This window comes from Cygnus atratus, chromosome 1, assembly GCF_013377495.2.
Source record: "Cygnus atratus isolate AKBS03 ecotype Queensland, Australia chromosome 1, CAtr_DNAZoo_HiC_assembly, whole genome shotgun sequence".
Classification (NCBI taxonomy): Eukaryota; Metazoa; Chordata; class Aves; order Anseriformes; family Anatidae; genus Cygnus; species Cygnus atratus.
Window position 1 is genome coordinate 187,823,386 of NC_066362.1, and position 24,073 is coordinate 187,847,458.

Genomic DNA, 24,073 nt, shown 5'->3' on the forward strand with positions numbered 1-24,073 from the left:
GAAATGATTTTTGCCCTGGTGTTGAGCCCTTCTGTGAATCATCCATCCATGCCTGAAAATGCTCCCTAGAAAATATATGGTGACAGATTCATGTTTAACCCAAAAAAAATTAAAAGAAAATCCACCTAGGCTTTCTCTCACGGTTAAACAGGTTTTGTTTTTCTTGCAAGTACATCCCCTAGGGATGGGGATGGACCCCCATCCTCCCTTGACACTCTGTCATTGGTTTCTTTTGGTTAGACCCATGTAGAAAGGGAAGGAGCTAATAAAAATTTGCTTCATGTCCTGGTGCAAGGTGGGACTGTGCCAAAACACGCAGTAAATCAAGGAGTGCCCCAGCCTGGCCATCACAAGACAGAGTGAAGGCCGGGGGGCAATGGCCTTTGGTGGTTACTGGATGTGGATTCGTCAGGCACGTGGGAGAAGCATTTAGCCTTCGGGTCCACTCTGTGCCTACCAGGCTCATCCATACCAGTGCTAAACACTTCACTGGCTTGCAAGTAAAGCCTGTTCATCCACAAGTACCCTAAAACCACATGGTCATCTCACAGGCAAGGCCACAGCTTTCAGATGGTCTTTTTGACCTCTTTTAGTCCTTGCTAGATATATGAGCATCTTTCTTATGGCTCAGATAAGAATTAGGCTTTGGATCGGTTACCCATAGGCCTACCGCTGACATACAACCTGCTGCCAGGGCAAAGACCTCAGCAGAGGAAGGAACGGATGAATGCAGAGGGTTTCCTGCCCGCTGGCCAGCCCTTGTCTACGTACGTGTGCCAGCAGAGCACTGACCAGTGCAAATCTGGAAAGCACCATGAGCCACGTAGATGTGGTGCCACCTAACCCCAAGCACGTGCAAGGGGGAGAAGGGCACAGGCCATGCTCAGGGACACCCCTGCAGACCTCGGAGACATTTTGGGGAAAGAGCTGGGCTCCAAGCAGGCAGTCAGGCTGACAGCTCACTGTTCCCTTTCTTTGGAAAGGGAGATGTGCAAGTGCCCAAAATCCCACCCGTGCACCAAAACTGATCTGAGTCCGCTTTATACAGTAATCACCTTGCAATGCACAACAAAAGAGGAAAGCCTCGTTCCTGCACAAGCAGAAGGCAATCCTTCCAGATTTAATGCAGCAGCCACCTGTAATGACACACAGTTCATCACAGATGCAGGTAGCAGGGCTCTCATTCTTATGAATATGATGCCCGCAGCAACACAACACAGCGACGTTTTTAGAGCAAACAGTTTTAGTTTCATCACCCTCTTATTTTTAATCATTTTTAATCTGTTTTTTAGCATTCTACTTCTTACCTGTTCTGCTTCAAAACAAGACAAAGTATTTGGCAGCTAATAGTGCTGTTTTTAATGACTTGAAAAATAACAAAGGAACATTAAGCAGTTCCCACGTCTTCCTGAGCATTGGTATTTTTAAAGATGACATTGATCAGAGAGGCTGTGAACTCTAATGAAGATTGATTGGCTCGGCACTGTAATGCCAGCACAGAGGCTGGTTCAGCTCAGATCCCAGCCTCTGCCTTTTATCTGCTATGCACTCAAATGGCCAAAGCCTCTTGCTGAAGCAAGACCCTAAAAATCCTGCTTTTCTTACGAAGGTCCAGGGATGGGGAGTTTGTCTTCGGATCAGCTCATTGTTTCTGCCAAGGCTTTGCTGCAGGCAGGGCACAAAAAAATCCTCTCCCCTGGGCTGCTCTCGCATCTGAGCTATCCCAGCTCGAGACTGTGCTGTGCCTGCATTGCAAGGGGAGCCTGGACCAGAGGGCCTGAAAAGTCTACGAGGGAAGCCCAAGGATGGGCTGAAATGCAGGATGCTGAGAGTAGCCAACAGCCCCAGCTCAGCTGCAGGCAACTCTGGAATATTGACACCCAGCCTTGGCGTCGAAAGGGCTTTTCCACCTGCCAAGGAGGGCTCTATGGAAAAATGCTCTCCAGATCTTGAATACCAGATGAGTTGTGAATACCAGCCAAGTCCTTTTATTGTCAAACGTCATATTTAAATGCTATAACACTCAGTGCCCCGAGCGCAGCACCAGCAGAGGAGAGCACGCAGTCCCTCCTTCTGTCCCACAGGACAGAGCCCTGCCTGCCCCACCATCTCACCACACAGGCCCTGCAGTGCCCACTAATTAAAGCAATGATGATATAGCCATAGCTGCCTGCCTAATTAAGCCACAGCAGAGAACTCTTCAGCTACTCCACTCCTTCATTTTGCCTTAGCACCTTGTTGTCACAACAGTAGCGCTTTATAAACAAGCAAGGTAGGCACAGATTAGTGTGCCTTTTATTTGTGCCATCATCATCTTTCATTTTGGAGCCTCATATTTATTTGTGCTCTGCTTTTCTAACTCCTGCTTTTTTTCTTCCCTGACTGGTTTAAGAGTGCATAAAGTGAGATTTAATGCACCTGAAACATTACAATTAGCCCCATCATGCTAATAACTTCAAGGAAACAAATAAATATTAGCAACTGTCGCACTTGGGAAATTCCCCTGTGCTGCAGGAAGAAGGCCTGCTGGTCAGGGAACATGGATTTTTTTTCTGACTCCATCCACACAGGATTCAAGGACAGGACAAAACACTAGTAAGTCAGCAAGCAGAATGCAGTAAATAATGAGGGAGCTGGAGAGGTCTGAGGCTCTGTTCTGGCTGCTTCCAGATATAAATTTTGTTGAGCCATGCGTCTCAGCATCACTGTGACACTGGCTCTGGGACGTGAGGGAAACCCAGGCAGGTGGCACGTGTTGGAAAAGCTGTCCAGGACTCAAGAAGTTTTGTACATTACTTTCAATTAGGAGGCCAAAATCAGCTCCTCTCCCCCTCCACAAGAAGCCCTACTGCTGGAGACCTATGTTTCCGTGCCTCGGAGCTGCCAGCAAGCCCAGCCCCAGGCTGGGAACGGGAAAGCCCTTGCGCTGTGCCAGGTGATGTCCTGAGCACAGGGGATGCTGTGCTCCTGCCAGCAGGGTTTGCTGGTAGAAGCTGCATCAAAGCACTTTGCTGTCGGAGTTTTGCTGATACACCTATGCTGGCAAAGCGCATTTCCTGATGTAGAGATGCTCTCTCGCCTCAGGCTTGTTTGTGAAGGAAGGAGGGGAGAGCCCAAGAGATAAAAGCTTCCCACGGAGCAGCAGGAGGGAGAAGGCAACCCATTAGCTTCTCCACTCCTTTGTTTGCCTTGATCATCTCCAACCCTCCGTGTACTACAGCGCACGAGCTTCCCCCAGTGCGCAGGGGAGCTCATCACATACATAGCACGCTCTGTGCAACCAAGCATTTGTGGGGCCAGGGTCCTGGTCAAGTGGCGGAGGGAAACTGGAGAAGAGAAGGAGGCCCCTGCTGAAGACTCACCCCTGGGCTGATGACTCCACTGCTTCTCATGCTTTGGCCCACGCGGAGCTGCAGCACTGGCATCCCTTCAGGTCACCTCAGCACATCCCTGCAGAGCGCCACGTGCTGCTGGGATCATTAAGTTTTACTACCTGTCTCGTTGATGCTAGCAAGAAGAGTTTTTCTATGCTTTCTTCTATTCCTGGTTACAAAAATCAGAAAGATCTTCACCTTCAAAACTTTGCCTACCCTAATGCTAGCTTCGTTAAGGCATCTTAAACACTACAAAGTAGCACTTCAGTGCAGGCCAATTACTTCTCCAAGAAAAGAGCTTTCTTAACCTTTAAAAAATTCCTTATCTTATGAGACAGACGAATCAAAGAACTGATTTTTCTGCCACAGTACTATATTCTTTAGCTCCCTTTCACCCCCAAAACAACATCATTCACACAGCTAGCATGTGAAAACAAAGCAAGCACATTACTTGAGCAACTGCATGTCAGTGTGCGTGTTCACAGAAAAATACACATCATTTGAAGAATAATCTATCCAGTCACCCAGTCCGGAGTTGAAATTGGTGACAACACAGAACAGTAATACTCCTGAAAGCTAATATTACAGGTATCCTGGAACAGATACCCACATCTCAATACAAGCATTAACTTGGGTTGCTTTACATTGGAATATATACATTGTAGGGAAATCTCAGCTTGCAAACTCAACCGTGCACCAAGATGCCCATCTTGCTAAGACAAAATACTAAGAACTCACTCAAGCTATCCCCAGGGACCCTGAAAAAATGAAGAAAGTACCTGACATACAATTCTGTCTCTTCTGCTGCACTGAATACATGCCTTCTAAATTCAGCAAATTTTCCACTAGTCAAAGAGCTCAAACTGAACATTTTCGAACTGGCAATCCCCACAGTCTCCCTGAATAAGGCAGCACATGCAGCCCCTGCACAGCTTTGATATGCTTTCTCACCAACGCGGCTTGACAAGCTTCCAGTGGGATGACCTCTCAGTCTCTACCTCAAGCTTTTGCTTTCTCCTCGGATTATCAGAAGATAGCCAATTGTGATGGTGGTTTTTTGCTGGTAAAAAAAAAAAGCTGCTTGCTGGACTGAGACCACCAACTCATTTCACATAGGTCAGAAAATGAGATGGTAATTGTTTCTGGCTGTTGCCAACAAACTATTTCAGCTACAGACCTAGATGTGAAAGGCTCTGTAATAAATTACCAATCTCCTGAGCCATCCAGTTAACATGCATTAGTTTTTTCACTCAATTATACTCATACTTTAAATGCTTAAGCTCATAAATTTTCTGAAGCTGTAGGAAGTAAAATACCAGAAAATTCAGATTCTTGATGACAGGTCATTTGTTTTCTGTATGCCTCAAAAATATACTGAAGAGTACGGTTGCAGGCATGTAATTAGAGTAAGACATCACATTTTGGTTTAAAACCAAGTGTCTAAGCAGTAACATACTATGTACTTGTATTTTACATTTTGCTCCACTATTTCTCAAGTCATGACAAAGCCACCACAAGCTTTTTGACTTTTTCTTAGTGCTGAGTCTTTTGTTCGATTTCTAAAACCAGGAGCAAGTTAGAAGCAATATCCATACAATTGTTGCAATAAAACAAAGCTTCCTTTTATTCCAGTTCTGAAAGTGTTATTATTTTTCAAAGACAAATGTTTTACCATCAGTTTAAAGAGAGACTGGCACTCTGTAAAAGCATTTATTAGGCATGAAAATAGAAGACAAATAACTAGTCATTGACTACATTTCAAGGAACACTATTAAAGATATTTCAAAGAAAAAGTGATTCTTAAAGAGCAGTAAGGAAGACAGATTTATTACACCAACCATAGAATAGCACTGGTAATACCGACTTATGGGAATGACAGGTCAGACTAATGATACTGTCACGTACTAATGAAATTTCATTAATTAGAAGTATTGTATATAGTATACTATATTGAAAAAAAATGCTATCAGAGTAAGAGCTATAAACAACTGGGTCAAGAAAGCTACCTGATTTTAAGATGACAGAACATTGTCATATGCAAAAAAAAGCTGTGGGCATATTTCAGAGGCAAATATCTAAGAACTGGTTAGATTTCCCATTTTTAAACATTCAACAGAATTTGTTGGTTAAGAAACAGTAGCTCAAGTTCAATTTTTTTTTGCTTACACTGTAGTTAGGATAAACATGAGTTTATTTGCAGAAGCCTTCAGAAGTTGTCATGGCTGTATTTCTGCTAGATTATACATACTATGAGAACATAATGGCCTTGAAAAGTTACCTTCTTAAGTAAAACTGATAGTTTTAGGCATTATTCTTTCGGTTTTTATTTCAGCAGCTCTTGCAGCCAATCATCCTTTCTCACACCTACACACATGCAGTATTTATTTCTGAGGCCTGCAGTCATACCACCAGAGGCATATTCTATACTTCAACATGCCTGATATTTAAATGAACACATTCAAAAATAGTTTCAGAAAAATCAAAAAAGTAAACCAGCCATTTGACACACTTCACTTCCATTAAGCATATTTGATCATAGCAGGCTTTTAAAACTTGCTCTCCTAGACAGGGCTGGCTGACCACTGTAAAAACAGCGTTTTTATTTTTAAAACAACGGTCACTTGCCCTTAGCACAAAGGTTTTGGTTTCCCAGGGGTTAAAAAAATAATAATAATAATCCCTGCCCTCAGTCATCCCAGTGCTAAAACCCACTGCAGATCAACTTACCAAATCCCTGTGCAACACCCAGTTAGCATGCAGGTAGTGAATACCATCTAGGATCTGATATAACAGTGACTTCACCATTCCCCGAGGTAACTGAACTGGTTTCTTGTTTGCTTTAGAAGCCCTGTGAAACTTGATTATATGCTGTAAAGGGGAAAAAGAAATCAAAATAAAGAAAATGTTTGCTTTTTTTTTTTTTTATACTACAGCATTACACAAAAATATTGCCAGCAGTTCCTTATGTACGTCTTAGCTTTTGCAAACTTTCATCGTTCATCTTCCCAATTAGAAACATGTATCTTAAGTATTAGAAAATGAATACTATGAGGTAAAATGAACACTATCCCAGGGGAATCTCTCAAAAATTAGCTTGTCAAAGCAAATTCCCTTGCAGATCACTGATCTCTAAGGGTTTAGAGGTTCTGGGGGATATATTCGTTTGAGGCTGATGTCTTGTACATCACAGCACAGAAGTAAAAGTAAATTACCCAACTCCTATATCATCTTGCTTTTAGGTTTTCTCCTACTGCCATGACACTGTAACATTGCAGCTCTAATGCCAGAAGAATTCATGGAAACGATGTTAGGAGTTTTAAATTAAACAAGGCATGAACCTAGGCTTCCATTTACCGTACCCTTAAGCATCACACCAAAGAGAAGCTGTTGACAGAGCAAAGCTACAAGCCTGTCCATCTTAACATCAGCCTCCAAGCCACAGAAAAAAACTTTCACAATTTTGACTGTATACACAAGCAATATTGTCTAGTAGTAGCAAGGAAGAGTCCAAGAAAATATTTCCCTCTAGCACTCAAATCCCAGGTGCCACTAGCACTTATGCCATAGCAAAAGTTGTGTCAGTAACGGTAACTGTTTCCGTGTTTCTGAGAGCGAGCGCTTCTAGAAGAAACTTTTGGACACACTCACACTCTTGTGATGGTTTACACCTAATGTGATGATTTAAACAGCCCTGCCCACCTTGCCCAAACAAAACCTGGCACTGCACTCCTACCACAACATCGTCCTACTGAGGAAGGTCCTCTCCATTTCCTACACTCCCAGGAAGTTTCATGTTCCAGCTGCCAGTTAGGTACCTGACTACTCAACCTCCTTGGAAGCTGGCATCCCACAGGCAATTCTTAGCCTAAGCCACAAGCCTCATCTCCTCTCACCTCCCACTTCCACCGACTCCAAAGCCAATGTCATTCCTCATGTAGCGCCCACAAAGATGTGAATCTCCAGCGGCAGGAAAAAGGAAAGCTGCACATATGGAAACATAGATGGCTCTCCCAGACCTTTCTATTCCTGTTCTAATGCACTGGGCCCTTTCCCCAGCCTTGCTAGGGAGCTGCTGCAGTGGTGGTGCTCAGCACCAGAGAACTGAGCCCACAAACAGCTCTCCCAGGCACTGACACAGCACGACCATGCTGCCTACATCACTCTCAGCCAGGTACAGCAACAACCAGAAACAGGTACAGCTGAGCAGCTCCCGCATTTATACACAAGTGTGCATGCCAACGAAGATGAAAAGTGGGGGCTGTTCTTAAGTTACTGATATATAAGCCAGTGTTTCATTAACAGGAGTGCTTCTACAGCGATTTTGGCCAAGTATGAAGCAACATGAAGCAACGCAGAAATTTAAAAATGCAAGCAATGACAGGTCACTACTAGACATATCATCCTAACACAAGAGCCTTGCAGCATATTTTGGAATTAAAAAAATAATTCATGTGATCCTAATCTTCTCTAACTTAACATATAAATATGGGAGGGAGCAGAGAGAAGAATAACATGCTTAGTTTTTCTGCACTTGAAAAACCAAACCACTTCCTCAAAATTTTATTTATTTTTCTAAATCAACCTTTAGAAAATGTCAACATTTCAGCTGCGTGATAACTTTGTTCCAATTTTATTTTGGGAATAAAAACTCAACATAACTAGTAAGAACATCCAAGACATTTAACTTAACTCAAATCAAATACCTGAATGAATCCCAACTTCAAGTAATAGAACTTTCAAAAGAAACTAGTTTTAATTTGATTTGTACACCTTAGCTGTCTGTCCAACCTCCATGCAGAGGAGAAACCAACTCATGATTTGTAATGCATGAGTCTTACACAAACACATACCTCAAGAACTCCATGTCATTTCAAATTGCCTCTGTTGTACCCTTTAATCTGAATCATCTTAATATCTTTCAAAGTTAATATTCTACTCTTTGTTCCACTGCAAGTAATGCTCAGAAAGAGTATCAAATTTAATTCTGATAAACACAAACACCTTTCTTTTTCAGGAAAGTAGAGGTTACATGGGATTTTGCATTCTTTACAATGCTGCTTTAATTTTTTTAAGCATTTTAAATGGATGTTGAGGTTACAAATATGAAGTTAACAGAGGAAAAAGATACATATCTTAAAACAAATTTACTTGGCCTCCAACATGTTTATAGCTTAAAGCTGTATCTTGTAATTAGGAATGAACAGCCTTCCTCACAAACACATGAAATTTCAGAAAATGAGTTGAAAAAACAAGTTCTTTCCACTGGAACACATGAATGAAGTTCCAATTATATTCAGTGGCATTACACTCACTTCATTTATTCACTGATGACATGCAGTGTAAGCAAAGTTCCAGACTACCCTATTCAGCCAATATGTTTGCAATTTTTCAAAGGCAATCCACCTGCATAACCAATTACATTCTCCCCACATGCTTTAGTTTAGCTGTAGTGAAGGGTTATATCCGCATTTAAATAGATTTTTAGCTACCAAGTGCTGAATGCAGATTTTATCTTCTGTAAGAGGTCACAGGTTAACTGTGTTGTGTGCTTGCCTAACATTTTCCATTGCTTTTCCTTCAGTACTGAAAGAGTTTCCAAAAAACATTCTGGGTGAAAAACTATACCGTCTTTCCTGACCTCGTGTCTTTTCTGTAAATAAAACTATGCCTGTTATCAACAAATAATTCACCTTACCCAGAGGTCATGCTCAGCGTAGTCAAAGAGAAGCCACACCTTCCTGTCAGCATGAGAAAGAAACACTTTTTGCAGAGAAATGACATTTGGATGCTTGAGCTCCCGCAGCAACTGCAAAATAAAGAAAGTCCACAATTATATCCACACATCCAGAGCTGTGGAAGAGCTGAAAGATGAATACTTTAATTGTATTTGCTACATATTATACAATACAAATACGCTAAGTTGAAATTTGCAAGACACAAAAGACAGCATTTTTTTTAAATGACAGACCCAGTCACTAGTTTAAAACCAAAGCTGACAGCAAGTCATAACCCCCTTAGGGCATTCACTTCCCATTTATTTCCTAAAAGTTTAAGGCTCAATAAACCTCACTATTTGCAGGATCGAGACAACTCCATAAACAGCCAGCTGTGACATCTGCCCTTTCCTATAGGCTCTGATCTCTGATAAAGCCATTTTGGTGCATCAATTTTCTCCTGGCTCCCAATTATCTTGGAAAACCTGCATTTTGGATGTAGTCATTCAAGGCTCAATTGGATGACTCATGTAGAACGTGTCAATGCAGTCAGCTAAAGGAAGATGTGCTTCTTCAGACAGAGCCAGCTGCTCTGAAAGGTCAATGGCACCAAGTGAAGAAGGTCCGAACTCCCTCCCACAACGTACACCAGTTCTGGCACTTCCAGAAGCCGAGGGTAAACAGCTCAGCACTTCAGGAGAAAACTAACCCAGACACACAAAGGCGATAATTTGCTGCTGAGTTCCTGTGCTGCAGTGACTCACGGCACTACCAGCAGACCCGGCAGCAGCAGAGGGACACAACACAGCCCCGAGCAAGAACTTTTCGGCAGCAGCGAGCCATTAAATCAGCTCAGCAGCTTTAGAAACTGTAGATTTAATCATCACCAAAAGGAAAACATAACGGGCATCGCACAAGAACTGAATGCAGACTGAATGAGTATTCGAGCTCTCCTGTTCATCTCACAATTTCACTGTACTGACATGGTTGCTAAAAAAAGAGAATAGTTTGCTGAGATACTTCTAAAGGCTTTTTTCAAGAGTGGATACCCACAACTACAAGAACTGTTTGCCAGCTCGGGGATGGCAAATGGAACAGTTAGGTCTACCAGAAGTTACAACGTTTTTAACAAAAGCAATGGCTAGCTTTTTCTTAAAAAAGCCAAGGACAATTCAAACTAGTATTTGAATATAAAATAGATTCAATCTCAACATACTGATTTTCTAATATAAAGATACAGAATTATCCTGTTGCACAGAGGGAACAGGATAACAAGTTCCTTTCCACTGATACCTTAGTCACACATGCTAACATTTTAGCTGCTACCGTATAGCAAAAATATGTAGTTTGCATATGCTCGTGTCCTCCTTTTCCATTTCATCCGAGGCAAATTCCCACTCCTACTCATTGACCAGAGGCTTCAGCGTGGTATTTCTTGAGCAAGTAAGAGTACTGAGCTCCACACAGACTTATCTCAAGTATGAGACAAAACAAAGACAGAGAATTGAGACGAGGAAACATCAGAGATCAGTACAGAAGGCAATAGTTTCAGCATGTTTATTATCTTAAGATTTTTTTTAATTATGTAGAGGAATTTCAAGGCATGATCTGAAAGAACAAGTGTAGAATTCTGTAAATACCTGCAATTCCTACCATGTATGAGTATAAAAATAAACTAGAAATACTATTTGCAGCTTTTTGTTAACTGCAGGTGGGAAGCATTGGTGGTAGGTTTACCCCAGCTAGCAGCTAAGCCCCAGAAGAATGGGGGAGAAATGAGGAAGAGTACAAGTGAGAAAACTTTTGGGTTAAGATAGATCAATAAGTGAAGGAATGATGAAAAAAGTAAAGCAAAAGCAACCACTCACCACCTCCCATAAATAGACTGATGTGCAGACAGTCTCCCAGCAATGGCCATCTCCCTCCTATCCCTTGTTCCTCAGTTTTTACTGCTGAGCAGGATGTTACAGGGCATAAAATATCCGTGTCTGTCAGTCTGGCTCAGCTGTCCCTGGTGTGTCCCCTCCCAGCCTCTTGCCCACCCTCAGCCTACTCACTGCAGGGGCAAAGAAAAAAAAGCAAGCCCTGATGCTATGCAAGTGCAGTCAACACCGTGGTGCGTTATCAAACACTATTGTAGTCACAAATCCAAAACATACCACCACACTGGCTGCTAGGAAGAAATTAACTCCATCTCAGGCAGACTTAGTGCAGCAGAGACCAAAGGTAGAAGCCAGCCTCTTAGCAGGGGATGATGTTATAAAATCACAGAATCGTTTAGGTTAGAAAGGACCTCTCAGATCATCAAGTCCACTCCCTAGAGCCAAAAGGACTACTTGTAGATTCAGTATAAATTCACAGTGCTAGCTCAAATCTATGTCAAACATTCCGTGACAGTGCAGCAACTACGTGTCCCAAACCAAAATTTTAGTGTATTTTCTGTGCTCTGATGACACACCTGTACCAGCACTCCAATTCCTTTATATCCAGATACAGACTGCTCCTCAGTAAAGGAGGAAGACAATAGTCATGGCTCCAGAAGATAAGTGTAGCCCTCCTTTCACCCTTTTCTGTCCCATTTCAAGACCACCCTACTCCTTGTTCCCTGTGTAGCAGCTATTTCCCACTTTAAAAACCCAATTTCCTCACATCAAACCAAACATGATATGATGGTTCCTTTTGCGGCCCAGTGTTTTAAGAGTTCTGGCCTTTGTTATTGCCACTGGTATCAGCTGTTTGTTACGATTCATGCATCTGTGTCCTCAGTTTACCATTTCTGCTGGTTTTTTACCTTTGTCTTTTATGCCGAATAGCTGTAAGCTACATATTCTTCAAGCCTGCTTTAAAAACTGATGTGTTTGGTCAAAGCTAAATGGCCACACGCATTCCAGTGAAGAGGATGGCTAATATACATCAGCAAAACCATCGGAATAAGGAAATGATTGCTGCAATGATGACAGATGATCCCTGAGTCACTGTCTTGGAAAGGCTGAAACGCTCCAGGACAGAGTCAACACAGAGCAATAAACACAAATGCTGCCTGCAGGACAGAAAGAGCTCATGCAGATAACATCATGTGGGCTGTAAACAACACTTCCAGCAACCTCACTCTCCAAAAACAGGCCTCTCCAGCCCACATGCCACGTGCCTTTCCTACCAGATGACTCTCCTCGTGTCCAGCAGCTGACAGAGCTCACTGAAGAAAAAGCAGACTGCAAGAAACAGCACACCACCAGTGAGGTGCCTGCTAATGACAAAGGCCACTTCTTGGCCTAGTGACTCTGGTACCTTCTTCTCTACCCTAGTTCGGTTCTACAGGACACAAGGAGAAACAGAAATTGTCCACTTGGCCCTCAGTAAATTACTGTCCTTTTCATCTGCATTTCACATGATGATTCGAGATAATTCCCACAGACAAAAAGGTTTCCCTTGAATTCGGTAGGGAGACCTAGTTCACCTTCGAGAAATACAGATATACAACTGATGCTGCTGCTGATACATCTGGTTTGATCTGAGCGTCAAACCCCACGTTGCTCCCATTTAGGCTTTCCCTTGTTTTCATAAACATTGCTCAAGACACAGCAAAGGAACCAGCATCCCTACATGCCCAAGGCTTGGGCCTGCACTACGATTTTCCTCTCTCTCTTTCCAAATGCAGAAATACTCATTCCACAGTCATGGGGCAGCTGAGGGGCAATAACTGGAAGTGCCCTGAAAACACATTAAATTGTGGAATTGCTTCATGGACAAGGGCAAACACAGGTAAGATGGGACATCATTAAATAATCAATGGTTGCATTAACACAACCTGGCAAGCTACCACACTATCATTGCAAACCTGTTCTTGCTCAGGGACACTACAGTAACTACCTTCATATCAAATACGAGCTGAACTCAGCACAAGTCTCCATGAACGTGGAGATCTCCTTCCACTGGTGACATTCACACATTTGCAGCACAGCTCGCCATCACTACAGACACCTCTCATGAGCCAGGAGACTGTACTGAATGAGTGCATTCTTTCCAGAAGTGAGAATTTCTAGCTTTACTGCCAATGCCATTCCACCTCCACTTGTGATGCTTGCTACTATATGTGGTGAATTGCTCAGTGTTGCAATACTGCCATATCTACTTCAATAAACAAGTACAGGTTCTCTCAAGGCCCTTCTCAGGGCTTGAGGTAGGTTGAGATAAGGTTAGATAAGGTCACTCCTTGCACTCACTGCCCTCCTGTAAGAGCTACACAACACTTTTCCCCTAAAGCAGAGGGCGATGAGAAAGCTGGCTAGACATAAAGCAGCATGCAAATATCAATCGAAACCTTCAGTTAAGCAAAAATCACTATGGTGTCATCTTGCCAGTTTGATGGCATAAATTGAAAATCCAATCATCTTACGCCTCAAAAAGGCTCAGTCCCACTAACTGACCGAGCACCGAGCAAATTGTACATTTGTAGTCACGCCACAACTTAGGATGTAAACAGACGAAAAGGGGCTGGAAGAAAAAGCAGACTGCGAGTCATTGAGAAAGACAGGCAATTTTCAGACCAGGACAGCACTAAGATTTTGTCATTCTGTACCAGATAAAAAACAGTGGAACAACTGCTAGAATAGATGAGTACAAGCTTACTAAGACATCACCTGAAATACTACACACAATTCCAGCCAATTCAGTGAAGTCGAATTCCAACTACAACAGGGCAAAGAAAGCCCAAGCCTACAAGCTCTGTTCTCCTGCCTACAGCAGGACAGGAGACAAACAACCAAAATCTTTATAGCCTGCAAAAAACAAAGCCAGAGAAAGAAACACTGTATAAAAAAAAAAAAAAACTAAGAGCAGCTATTCTAACTGACAATATTATCACAAGTACAAATGAATCTTAAGTCATGATTAATTTTGGCTTAAAGGTTGAATAATATTTACAGACTAGAATGAGGCTGTCTCCCTTCAGAGATTTTTTTCCTTACAAGCCTAACTTGTACTTTGCTAATTCTGAAGGTGCACTTGGCTTGTCTGAAGAAATAGAATATGACAACTCCAGAAGTATCATCTAATTCTACATTCCTTAAGTAAATTTTTTTTAAAGTTTACATAGTTATTCTTAGTTTCCTTTCAAAAATGTACCTTTACTCAAGTACTTTAAACTTTCAATTTCAACTCTAATTACAAATTTATTACATAAGTTGTTTAATCCCACGTTGGCTTAGCTGCTATCCATTAGATTCCAGATCTTATTTTCAATGTAAATACAATTTTCATTTTATATTCCCATAAGTCAGATATTCCACGGTACTAAAAAAGAACAAAAAAATCCACTGAAAAAACATGCTGTTTTCCTTTCAAAATTGTTCAAATGAAAGCTTACAAAGGCAATGTAACAGAAAAAGTCATAATGCTGCGCACTCTGAATTTATTATGAAGCTGACAATACATTTTTCAAACTCCAGTTCTTCAGACTTACAACTGTGAAATTGTTGATTTATTTTATCCTTTTGTTTTTTGTTTTTCAGGTCCTAAATTTTCAAGTCCTAAAAAGAAGCCTGACAACACAATGTCAAGAGAAAAAACGCACAACTCTGATTTGACTTTTGTGGTTTCCAAAAGAAGTGAGTCTTACATGATCGCACAGACGTCAGTATTTATTAGGATCTCAAGTTCAAGCATATTCAAATTATTAGAAGTTACTGAGATGTTCCGGAAGGTTCGCTGAACGTAAGGAGGTGGATGAAGAATCCTCCTGACATGAGCACTGTCAAGCTCTGCAGATTTTGATGTTCACAGAAACTATTACAATTCCTAAGGATAACAATTTCTCTCATTTATTCAATATTTTAATCCCACTTAACAGAACTAAACCTACTACTACCCTCCCTTTATACAAAATGTTTCAAGAATGCTGTTTGCATATATACCGTACTACTATTAAAGCATTTGAGAGTTGTTAGTCTGGTCACATGGAGTCACATTTAACATCTGTATTCCTCAGTACCTTGCTGCTTCTCACCACATGGAAGGCTTGCCAAGAAAACCAGTACTTTTCTTCTAACATGAGGACTGTACTCACCAAAGTAATTTCTGTATTTTGTCTTGCAGGAGAGTGCTTCCACTGCTAATGTGGAAGGAACAGGACAGCCACCCATACATAACGTGAGGAACCTGCACCCACAAATTGTTCCTCATTGCATATCACAAAACCACAGCAGAGGCCATCTCACTGCAGCATGGGTCCTTGCTCTGAACATGATCTACTCAGAGCAGGCCTGGGTCGCACGTTGTCAGCACTCAGACAAGAAACGTGAGGTGCAGCATCTCTTCCACCCACTGGGACAATCGCTTGGTCCTTTCCCAGGGAAAGATGATTAGGAGGGTGAATCCTGGAGTCATTAGGTTTCAGCTTCTGCCTCGTGGGGTCCCTCCAATCGCTGTGTGCTGCTTCACAGTCCTTGGTCTAGCTCAGACTGACTCTAGAAAAAGCCCCTAAGCCTTTCTTTCATCCCCACACTGGCAGAGGGGAAGAGGCCTGAGGTATGCAGCACCATGTTCCTTGTCACCCAGGAGGCCTGTCATGTGAGGAGGACCAACCCGTGCAGCAGCCTCCACTGAGGTCAACTCTATGAAGGCCACTAACTAAATGGCACCTGGGCTCCCTTCTCACCCACCTGGGGCACAGGACATCTGCTTTATCTGTCTGTTTTACTTCTCTGCCGCCTTCCAACACAGGAGCTGAAGGACAGGGTGACCAAGCAGCTGCGGACACGAGCAGGATGGCTGCAGAGGGTGTGTTTTTCAGGAAAGGGCAGCAGCAGGGCTGTATTGGGCCCTGAGCCTCCTGCCTTGGGGAAAGAAAACAGCTTTCCTTTTGTCAACACTCCCACGTGAACAACAATTTGCAAGCTCCCATTCTACCCAAACCACCCCTGCATGTTCCTACCACTTCCCGTGAGTCACTTTGAGCCACAGCACAACTCAAGGATGGTTTAATTCGGCTTGCTCACACAACAGAAAACTAACAACATTTAATTTTCCACTGGGTCCAGATGAAGGAACTTATCCTGCAGCCACATTACTAACAGATCCAACACTACGAGTATCACCTTTTGTGATAACAGCCTGCATTTGTTTTAACACAACACCACAAAATCCCAAAAACACTCAAATGCCTCCAAGGCAGACCTAAAGAATGGAAACAAAGAAGCCAGCTAGTTATTGTTCTGTAATTTTCTGTCCCAGATCCATCAGTCTCGAGGCTGTTCTAACTTGTAAAAGCTGGCTGCGGTGCTCTAAGGACAACAGACAATCAGGAAAGAGCACAGCATCCTCCACCCCAGCTCTGCTTTGTCCCATTCAGCACTCCTATCACTGAAAAGTCTGCCACTAAACAAATATCCTCTTCAGATCCAAGTCATAAACCAGTATTATCATATAAAAATATGATACATGGTGTTTTTACATGCTAACAACCGTTTTGGGAGTACTTCCATCAACCAAACCATGAGGTAAAAAAGCAAAACAAGTCCTGCAAAAAGATGAAAAAACTCACACCTCACAAAGAAAGTGTAGGCAACTGAAGTATTTGCAAACCTGCTACAATGGAATTAAAAATGCTGACCAACAAAAAATAAATAGTAAATATCAAAGCTCTCGAACACACTTTACTGGTAACAGGTTATGTGTTTGGACAGTGCATAATGTCCTGTGAATATCCTAAGTGATCCTTTATCCCGAATGGGTCACGTACCTCCATAAGAGAGGTGTCAGAAAGTAATTTGATTTGAGGATGAAAGGCTCGACACAAGCCAGCAGCGTGTGCCTGCAGCCCAGAAGGCCAACTGCGTCCGGGGCTGCACCAACAGAGGGGTGGGCAGCAGGTGGAGGGAGGGGATTGTGCCCCTCTGCTCTGCCCTTGTGAGGCCCCACCTGGAGTGCTGCGTCCAGGGCTGGGGCCCCCAGCACAAGAAGGATGTGGGGCTGTTAGAGCGGGTCCAGAGGAGGGCCATGAAAATGATCAGAGGGCTGGAGCACCTCTCCTATGGGGACAGGCTGAAAGAGCTGGGGATGTTCAGCCTGCAGAAGAGAAGGCTCCGGGGAGACCTTGTTGCAACCTTTCAGTTCTTAAAGCTTAAAGGGGACTTATAAAAAAGATGAAGAAGGGTTCTTTACTCAGGTAGATAACGATACAACAAGGGAGAGGTCTTAAACTAAAAGAGGATAGATTTACACTAGACATTAGGAGGAGATTCTTCCCTCAGAGGGTGGTGAGGCCCTGGCACAGGCTGCCCAGAGAAGCTGTGGATGCCCCATCCCTGGAGGTGTTCAAGGCCAGGCTGGATGGGGCTTTGGGCAACCTGCTGTGGTGGGAGGTGTCCCTGCCCATGGCAGGGGGTTGGAGTTAGATTACCTAGTTGTCTCTTCCAACCCAAGCCATTCTATGATTACTTTAAAACCTAGGTCTCCTGCACAGGAAACTTCTCAAACCAAAATCATAAGCTTGAAACTACATGAAGCCTGGTTAACTACTCCAGTTTGCTACAGCCTCAAAAAATTCTCCTACTTCGTCAATTGTGACATACATTTGCCATATTATACCAGGTAGATAGGTTTGAAGAACATTTTTCCTCGTGATTAAACCACAGACCTAAGAATTGAGGGATTGGGCTTTTGTGCTACGCATTTTTATACACATCTCACCGTGCTAAACCTCTACTGTCCCACCTAACACAAATCTAACTCTTGGTATGGTGAGCATGCAGCTTTTAGTGCCCACTTAATTCTTGAAAGTGAAGGCACATGCCATAGAAAAGGTATCAGGAAGCCCAGGCAGCATGCACTTCTATAAAGAACAAGAGCAGACAAACATTCAGCTAAAAGTCTCTGGGTGAGGCAGGATTCACAAATGCTTAATATGGTGGATGAATGGGGGAAGATAAGGAAGGCTATGGAACTACTACTACCTTAACATTAAAGACACTCAATTAGCATAATCAGAAAAAAAATCTAACAACTAGTTTACGTAAAAGCATTAAAAAACCCTCTTATTTAAACAGAATAAGTAATGAGCCAGGTTCATGAACATAAGGTCTAAATTCTCAGGCTGCAGCCAGTACTAAAATGCAAGAGCTTCATATACCTGTAGAGGTTGAGCTCATCCCATAACCAAGTCAGCCATTTCACCTCATGTCACTGCCCTGGTTCACAGCTCTTTTCACTGCTGTAGCTCAATTATTTTATTTTTCTGAAAATTTGACACTGTCACTTATCAGCCTCTGAAAAGTAGGTCAGGGGCATTTTTAACCATATAGGTTACTCAACATTCCTGAACTGAAGATAGTCATCATAAAACAAGACAAGATTGTATAGCTGTAAAAACAAGAGTTTCACTTTGATTTTTATCAAACTGCATTCTTGCCAGAAAATCTGGCTAAAATACAAGAACTTCAGCTCTCCAGAGAAACTGAAAGCAATACATCTCACACAATGTAAGTCATCTACCTCTCCTCAATATCACCACACATGTAAAAAAAAAAAAAAAAAAAAAAAGGCCTCATCAGGACACTCTAGACCACATTGTTACAAAGTCTGGTATCCAGTCTTGAATTTTAAGTATTACCACACAAATTTATTAAATTTATTAATTAAATGTACAGATTACATTTTACGGTACAACACGGCGATTAACTCAGTAGCATTTTCATATATACGCTACTCATATAATCAATATAAACAATATAGGTATTACTCTTGGCTAATTGGCTCATCTCTATATGAAGTTCCTGATTTTCTTCACAATATTAATTCACAGGAATGGAAAAAATACATATATTTAGTGGAATTAAAACAAGAGGAACAATGAATTTTGGGGGAAATATTCCTTCTTACCTTCAAAAAAAAAAGCATCACAAGAACAGTAAGGAAAAAAAATCAAACACTAAAATCCATGGTTAGTAATTTAACTGCAGGAGAACTCAGCCACATCAGCAGCTGAAGCCTGGAAGCAAAACTGGAAGCAAAGCCAAGAGCAGTTGCAGTCTACTTCGACTTTCTCTCTCTACACCTGCTTTTGGGCTCCACTCCACTCTCAGCCCACCTTCACTGTGCCTTTGGTGCTTTCAGAACATTGCCCTTCTCTCACTTCTACCACCCTCCCACCACGGGCTGTGAGTTGTACTGCTGTTCTCTTCAAAGGGTGCAATGCTACAGCTGCAGCAGCTCAGAGCAAGGAGGAAGCTTCCCTGCTTCTTGGCCCTCTTTTATCACTACGGGGGACCCTGCTGCCCTAGAGCTATGATTACACAGCAGTCCTCAAGCTATGCAAAGAGGCCAAGTCGTTTCTGACTGTCAGCCAAATTAGTAATTCTCTTTTAATAGATACAAATTGAGTAAGGATCTTTCCCAAAGCAAAGAGAGACACCTCCCTAACAAGCTTCTCCTGCCAGCTTCAAGTAGAATAAATTCTTTTAAACTCTTCAGGGAAATCACTGCAAAAAATACAAATAAAATGTTCTCGCGAATCCCTCTGAAATGGTAGCTGACACTTTCCAAAAGCATTCACCCTGAGGAAGTCACAATATTTGGAAAGTTACTGCCAAAATGGCTGGGATATTCCAAATTTAAGGCCCTGTTTTCAGCTCCTTCAGTTCCATGTGGATGTCTATCTAGCATGGCAAAAAGGCTCAGCTTTCAAACACTGCTAAATTACCTTCTCCTGAAGAATATTGTTTCATTTCATTTTTTCACCTCACTCATTTCAGGGACTAAATTGTTTGAAATCAAAGCCAACTTGAATTCAACAGTGTCTGAAATCCTGATACGCTCTTCAATCAAAAATGAAATTGCAGTAGATCTACTAGTTTTAAATCCTTCAAGACTATGGGTTTGAAACACTTACTCAAACACATGAGTTATGGTTATTTCCTTTCCTAATTCATCAATTTCAGCTGAAACATTTCAAGATAAATAAACCCAAGCACCGCCACAAAATAAGAATATACAGTAGTTAACCAGAACCTTCTACATACTGGCTTTACCCATCGAGTTTCAGTTTCTCTGCAAACTTGTCACAAACCACAGCTGCTTATTCATGTTTTTCTAACAACATGAAATATAAAAATATAAACCTGAATAATCTAGGAAAACTTATGACTAATATTCATGGGTATATTACAGCCCGTGAGGCAATGATGATGCCTGTTTGATTTGAAATCTTCATTTAAATAGAACCCAACACGTTTTAATCATTGAGCCGGTAAGAATTAACCTCTTTAGGAAAATAACTGAAGCACTAATGCAAAAGTCAGATTAAGTAATTCAAACCACTGACTCTAATCATGTTTTTAAACTGCTGCATTTAATCTGTGCTGAGGCAGGCAGTAAATTCTAACTTAAAACCAGTCATTTTAGATAGCAAGTGTAACAGGTGCAAAATCTTCCATGCCATTTGTACTTGTTTTATAGCTCCATAATGAAAATATAGCACCCATAGTAGAGTAACGTGATTCAGCCAACAAAAACAGCATGCACTCAAATCAACACTTTTAATAAATCTGTTTGCTAGTAGAAAGAACTTATGTTACTTACTGCTATTTCTCTGCATGCAGACATAGAAATTCCAGTACCTTCTATTTGCTTTAAAGCATAATCTTTATCATCTTTCCTGTGAAAGAAGAAAAGAAGTTTTTTTTAAAAAATTGCACCGTGAATTTAAAGTGAGCTCTTCATCACCATTCAGCAAACAGTTTCTAATTCATATCCTTCACCTTATTTTCTTTCAACTGTTTACTGATTTAAAGTCTGGATACAAGCTAAGCACTAAGCCATAAGCTAACCACACCACCTTGCTAAAGATAAACACGTTCTCACTACTTAAAAATAGTGATTTTGACTTTTTAAAAAGTTATAATGTTAGATGTTATAACCAATTTCTTCCATTCCTTTCTCGTGTTACTAAGAAGAAAACAGCACAAACATTTAGTGTATACTAGAATAAAGTTTCTCGAAGTCTAGCTAGGGGTACATCTCCCATAAATGTGGAACTCGGATGAGGCAAAAAACTTACCCATATTTTAACAAGCTCTTCAGTAACACAAAAGCACTGTCATAGTAGCACCTTTTCTTTCCTCTAGATCACAAAAAATGTCCTAAAATTGTGGCTCTACCAAACTAACCAAACCACCAAGATGAATAACAAGGTACTCATGCAAATCAAAGTATCTAGAGAAATGTTTCTCAGCTTCAATAACATGTAACACTTAAAACCCAAAACCTCTTGTACTTTAACCTGCTTATACCTTGCATTCATTTATTTAAAATGCAAGCCTGTTAGTTATTCTGGCTTCCAGCAGCAAAGTCAAGAAGAGACACTGAAGCAAGAGACGACACTAAACCCTTCCTCTTTGCCATCCTCAAACATCTCTCTCTAACTTAAGACGCAAGGTGCTTGTCCTTCTGCTTTTTGGGCAGGCATCCCCAGCACTCCTGAAGGACGCAGCACTTAACAGCATTGCCTTCAATACTTGGAGCACACATACAGACCCAAATGTTTGGGATATATAAGAACCCTTATTAATTTTTAAGGAATCCTGCTTCCAGCTTCATAGCTGCAAGGAAAATCCCTGCAAAAACAGAGAACACAAACACCCAAAAGAAAAAAGCCCCAGGGTTAAGCATTTAAAGCACATGCACTTGTTTACTCCAGCTCTCTCTAAACATTTGTAAGGCTTTGAATTGCGACATGAAACGCTCTCCCCTATTCATCACTACATATTTAATCCCTCAAATTATCAGGTCCCGTCCAAGAGATTTTTCATGGGGTTCAAAGACAACCCACTGCTAGCAATAACCGTTCCAAACAGAAGAGAGGAAGAAGTAGGAGATTAACGGGCAAAATACAAACACAGCTAATGGGGAGGAAAAGTGGAATGAAACTGCGAGTGGGCGAGAGCAGATTTCGGTAAGAGGGCAATTACATGGAATCAGCAAGATAAAATCTAGGGGGGAGGAAGACAAGATCTGAAACAAACAGGAAAAAAAAAGAGTAAGGAGGACAAAGACAGAAGACATTAAAAAGCTTCCATTAATAAAAATAAAACTTAAAAAGTCTTAATACGGAAAAGAAATAGAGCCAATACTGAGCACAAACTCATTCATACATGACCAAAGAAGGTGTGAGTAGGGAATAATTCCCTATTTCTCACCTGCCAGGAAAACTAGCTGCATGAAGCCTGAGAACAAGAAGTTGTTATTAAGCACATGATTGAACTGTACCTAATGATGACACCGTTATAGGGATCAAAAGCATACGTGGACTTGTAGTTACACACATTTATGGTAGATTGGTGATTTACAGACCACGAGCAGCTACTGAACATAACAACCTCAACCTGCTCTCCAGCACAGGTTTTCTACACTGGTGGTGGAAGGTAAAAATTTTTTTAGCTGGCAAAATTTCCCTGTCCTTTTCGATCTCCCTTCGCTGGCAACAGCTCACAACAGTTATCAGACACAAATATGACGCAAAACGGGTTGGACAAGAGGTTATTCTCATTGCCCCATTTGTTTATACACTCAGTTTTCAAGGTATTTGAGATCCCCACGCCATGAGAAGTGCTGCCATGCCACTGCTACTAGTACGAGCACTACCAGAGTCAGAACGTGGAGCAAAACTGGTGTGACCAGAGGTTACTCAGTGACCTGCTTGCTTGCCTGTTTTGCTTTTGTGGGGTTTGAAGAACTCAGTACAGGAAGAAGTGCTGTCATACAACTGGCATCATTACGACCATTTCAGGTAACAGTGACTACAGTTAAGGCTGCCTCCCATTTACGATTGTAAAATTCTATTTTTAGCCGATACAATTTTTGCCAAATTAGAAGTTTGGATTCAAATTTTCCATAGCAGATGGCAGACTTTCTCTGGGAATTCTTAGAAAAAAATACTTCAGCTGTTTCCTAGAACAAAACTGGAAGAAAACACTCATTTGTGCATGTTGAGTCTTTTACAACCATCACTTCAACACTGAAATTTGACAGGGGGGTTAAGAACAAACCACTTTTCTCCTTACCAGAGAATCCTCACACTGGATGAAAGAAGTCTGTGAGGAAAATTAACCCCTCACATTGAAAGGCAGCTACAGATCTGAGATCCAGAGACCCTGCGTCCAGCCATGCTCTACCCTGACAGCCACCCATGGCTGCGTGGAGTTAACCACTTGCTAATTTGCTCTTCCCACTTGCCAGGTTGCTGCGCTCCTGTACTCACAGCAAGCAGTCTCTGCCCTGTTCTCCACCTACTCGACCGTTGTAGAGGAAACATAACCATGGGATAAAAAAAAAGGAACTGAAGTTTAGGGGTAAGGCACATTTTAATCACCGCACTCTCCTCCACAACCTGAAAAAATAACGAAAGACTTAGGACTTGAGTTCTCTAGATGATGCACGTGTAGTTGAGCTACAAAACAATCAACCAACCCTTAATCCTCTAACATGTGGTATACGCTGAGACCAGCGACCTGCTACAGTTACCCATTGCACCATCAGTATCAGCTATTCCATTCATCCAAGGACAAACCCCCAAATTCTGTTAAAGCAAGCTAAGTTTTATTTACATAAACTTACTATAATTCCTTGGAGCCATGGGAATTGGGGGAATAGTTTTTCAACGGAGGGATGAGAATTTACAGAAGTCAAAGGAAAGGTCAAAGCGGTAAGTCTTGTTTTAGACAACTTCCAAAATATATTGACCATAGTCTGTTTTTATCATAACACAGCCCAAAAGGCCTCTGCGTGGTTTTGGCTATGGACAATTGCATTCTTTGAAAATTAAGATATGTTCAGAGTGACAAGGCAGGAAACAGAAAAAATATATATATATATATTTATAAACATCTTCCAGAGCTAACTAAACAACAGCATAGGCTATTTAGCAGCTTGCATTTTAAGGGCCCAGGAAGACTTGAATTATAATTAAACTGTGAATTTCTTCTTTTTAACAGA

The 24,073-nt window shown here is 41.7% G+C and overlaps 1 protein-coding gene across 4 annotated transcripts in view; it reads right to left on the bottom strand.

The window, feature by feature from the left end:
• Window positions 1–24,073, bottom strand: part of CDK8 (cyclin dependent kinase 8) — an 80,834-nt gene that overhangs the window by 41,129 nt on the left and 15,632 nt on the right. For 2 of the 4 annotated variants that reach the window (XM_035542681.1, XM_035542680.2), the window contains exons 2-4: window positions 20,663–20,738; window positions 9,070–9,180; window positions 6,102–6,242 (exon numbers count right to left, since the gene is read on the bottom strand). In XM_035542681.1, coding sequence (XP_035398574.1) covers window positions 6,102–6,242; window positions 9,070–9,180; window positions 20,663–20,738 — 328 coding nt within the window. Of the gene's footprint in view, window positions 1–4,325; window positions 4,358–6,101; window positions 6,243–9,069; window positions 9,181–20,662; window positions 20,739–24,073 lie in introns of those variants that run through there. The other 2 variants (XM_035542685.2, XM_035542684.2) reach the window with 2 other exon arrangements.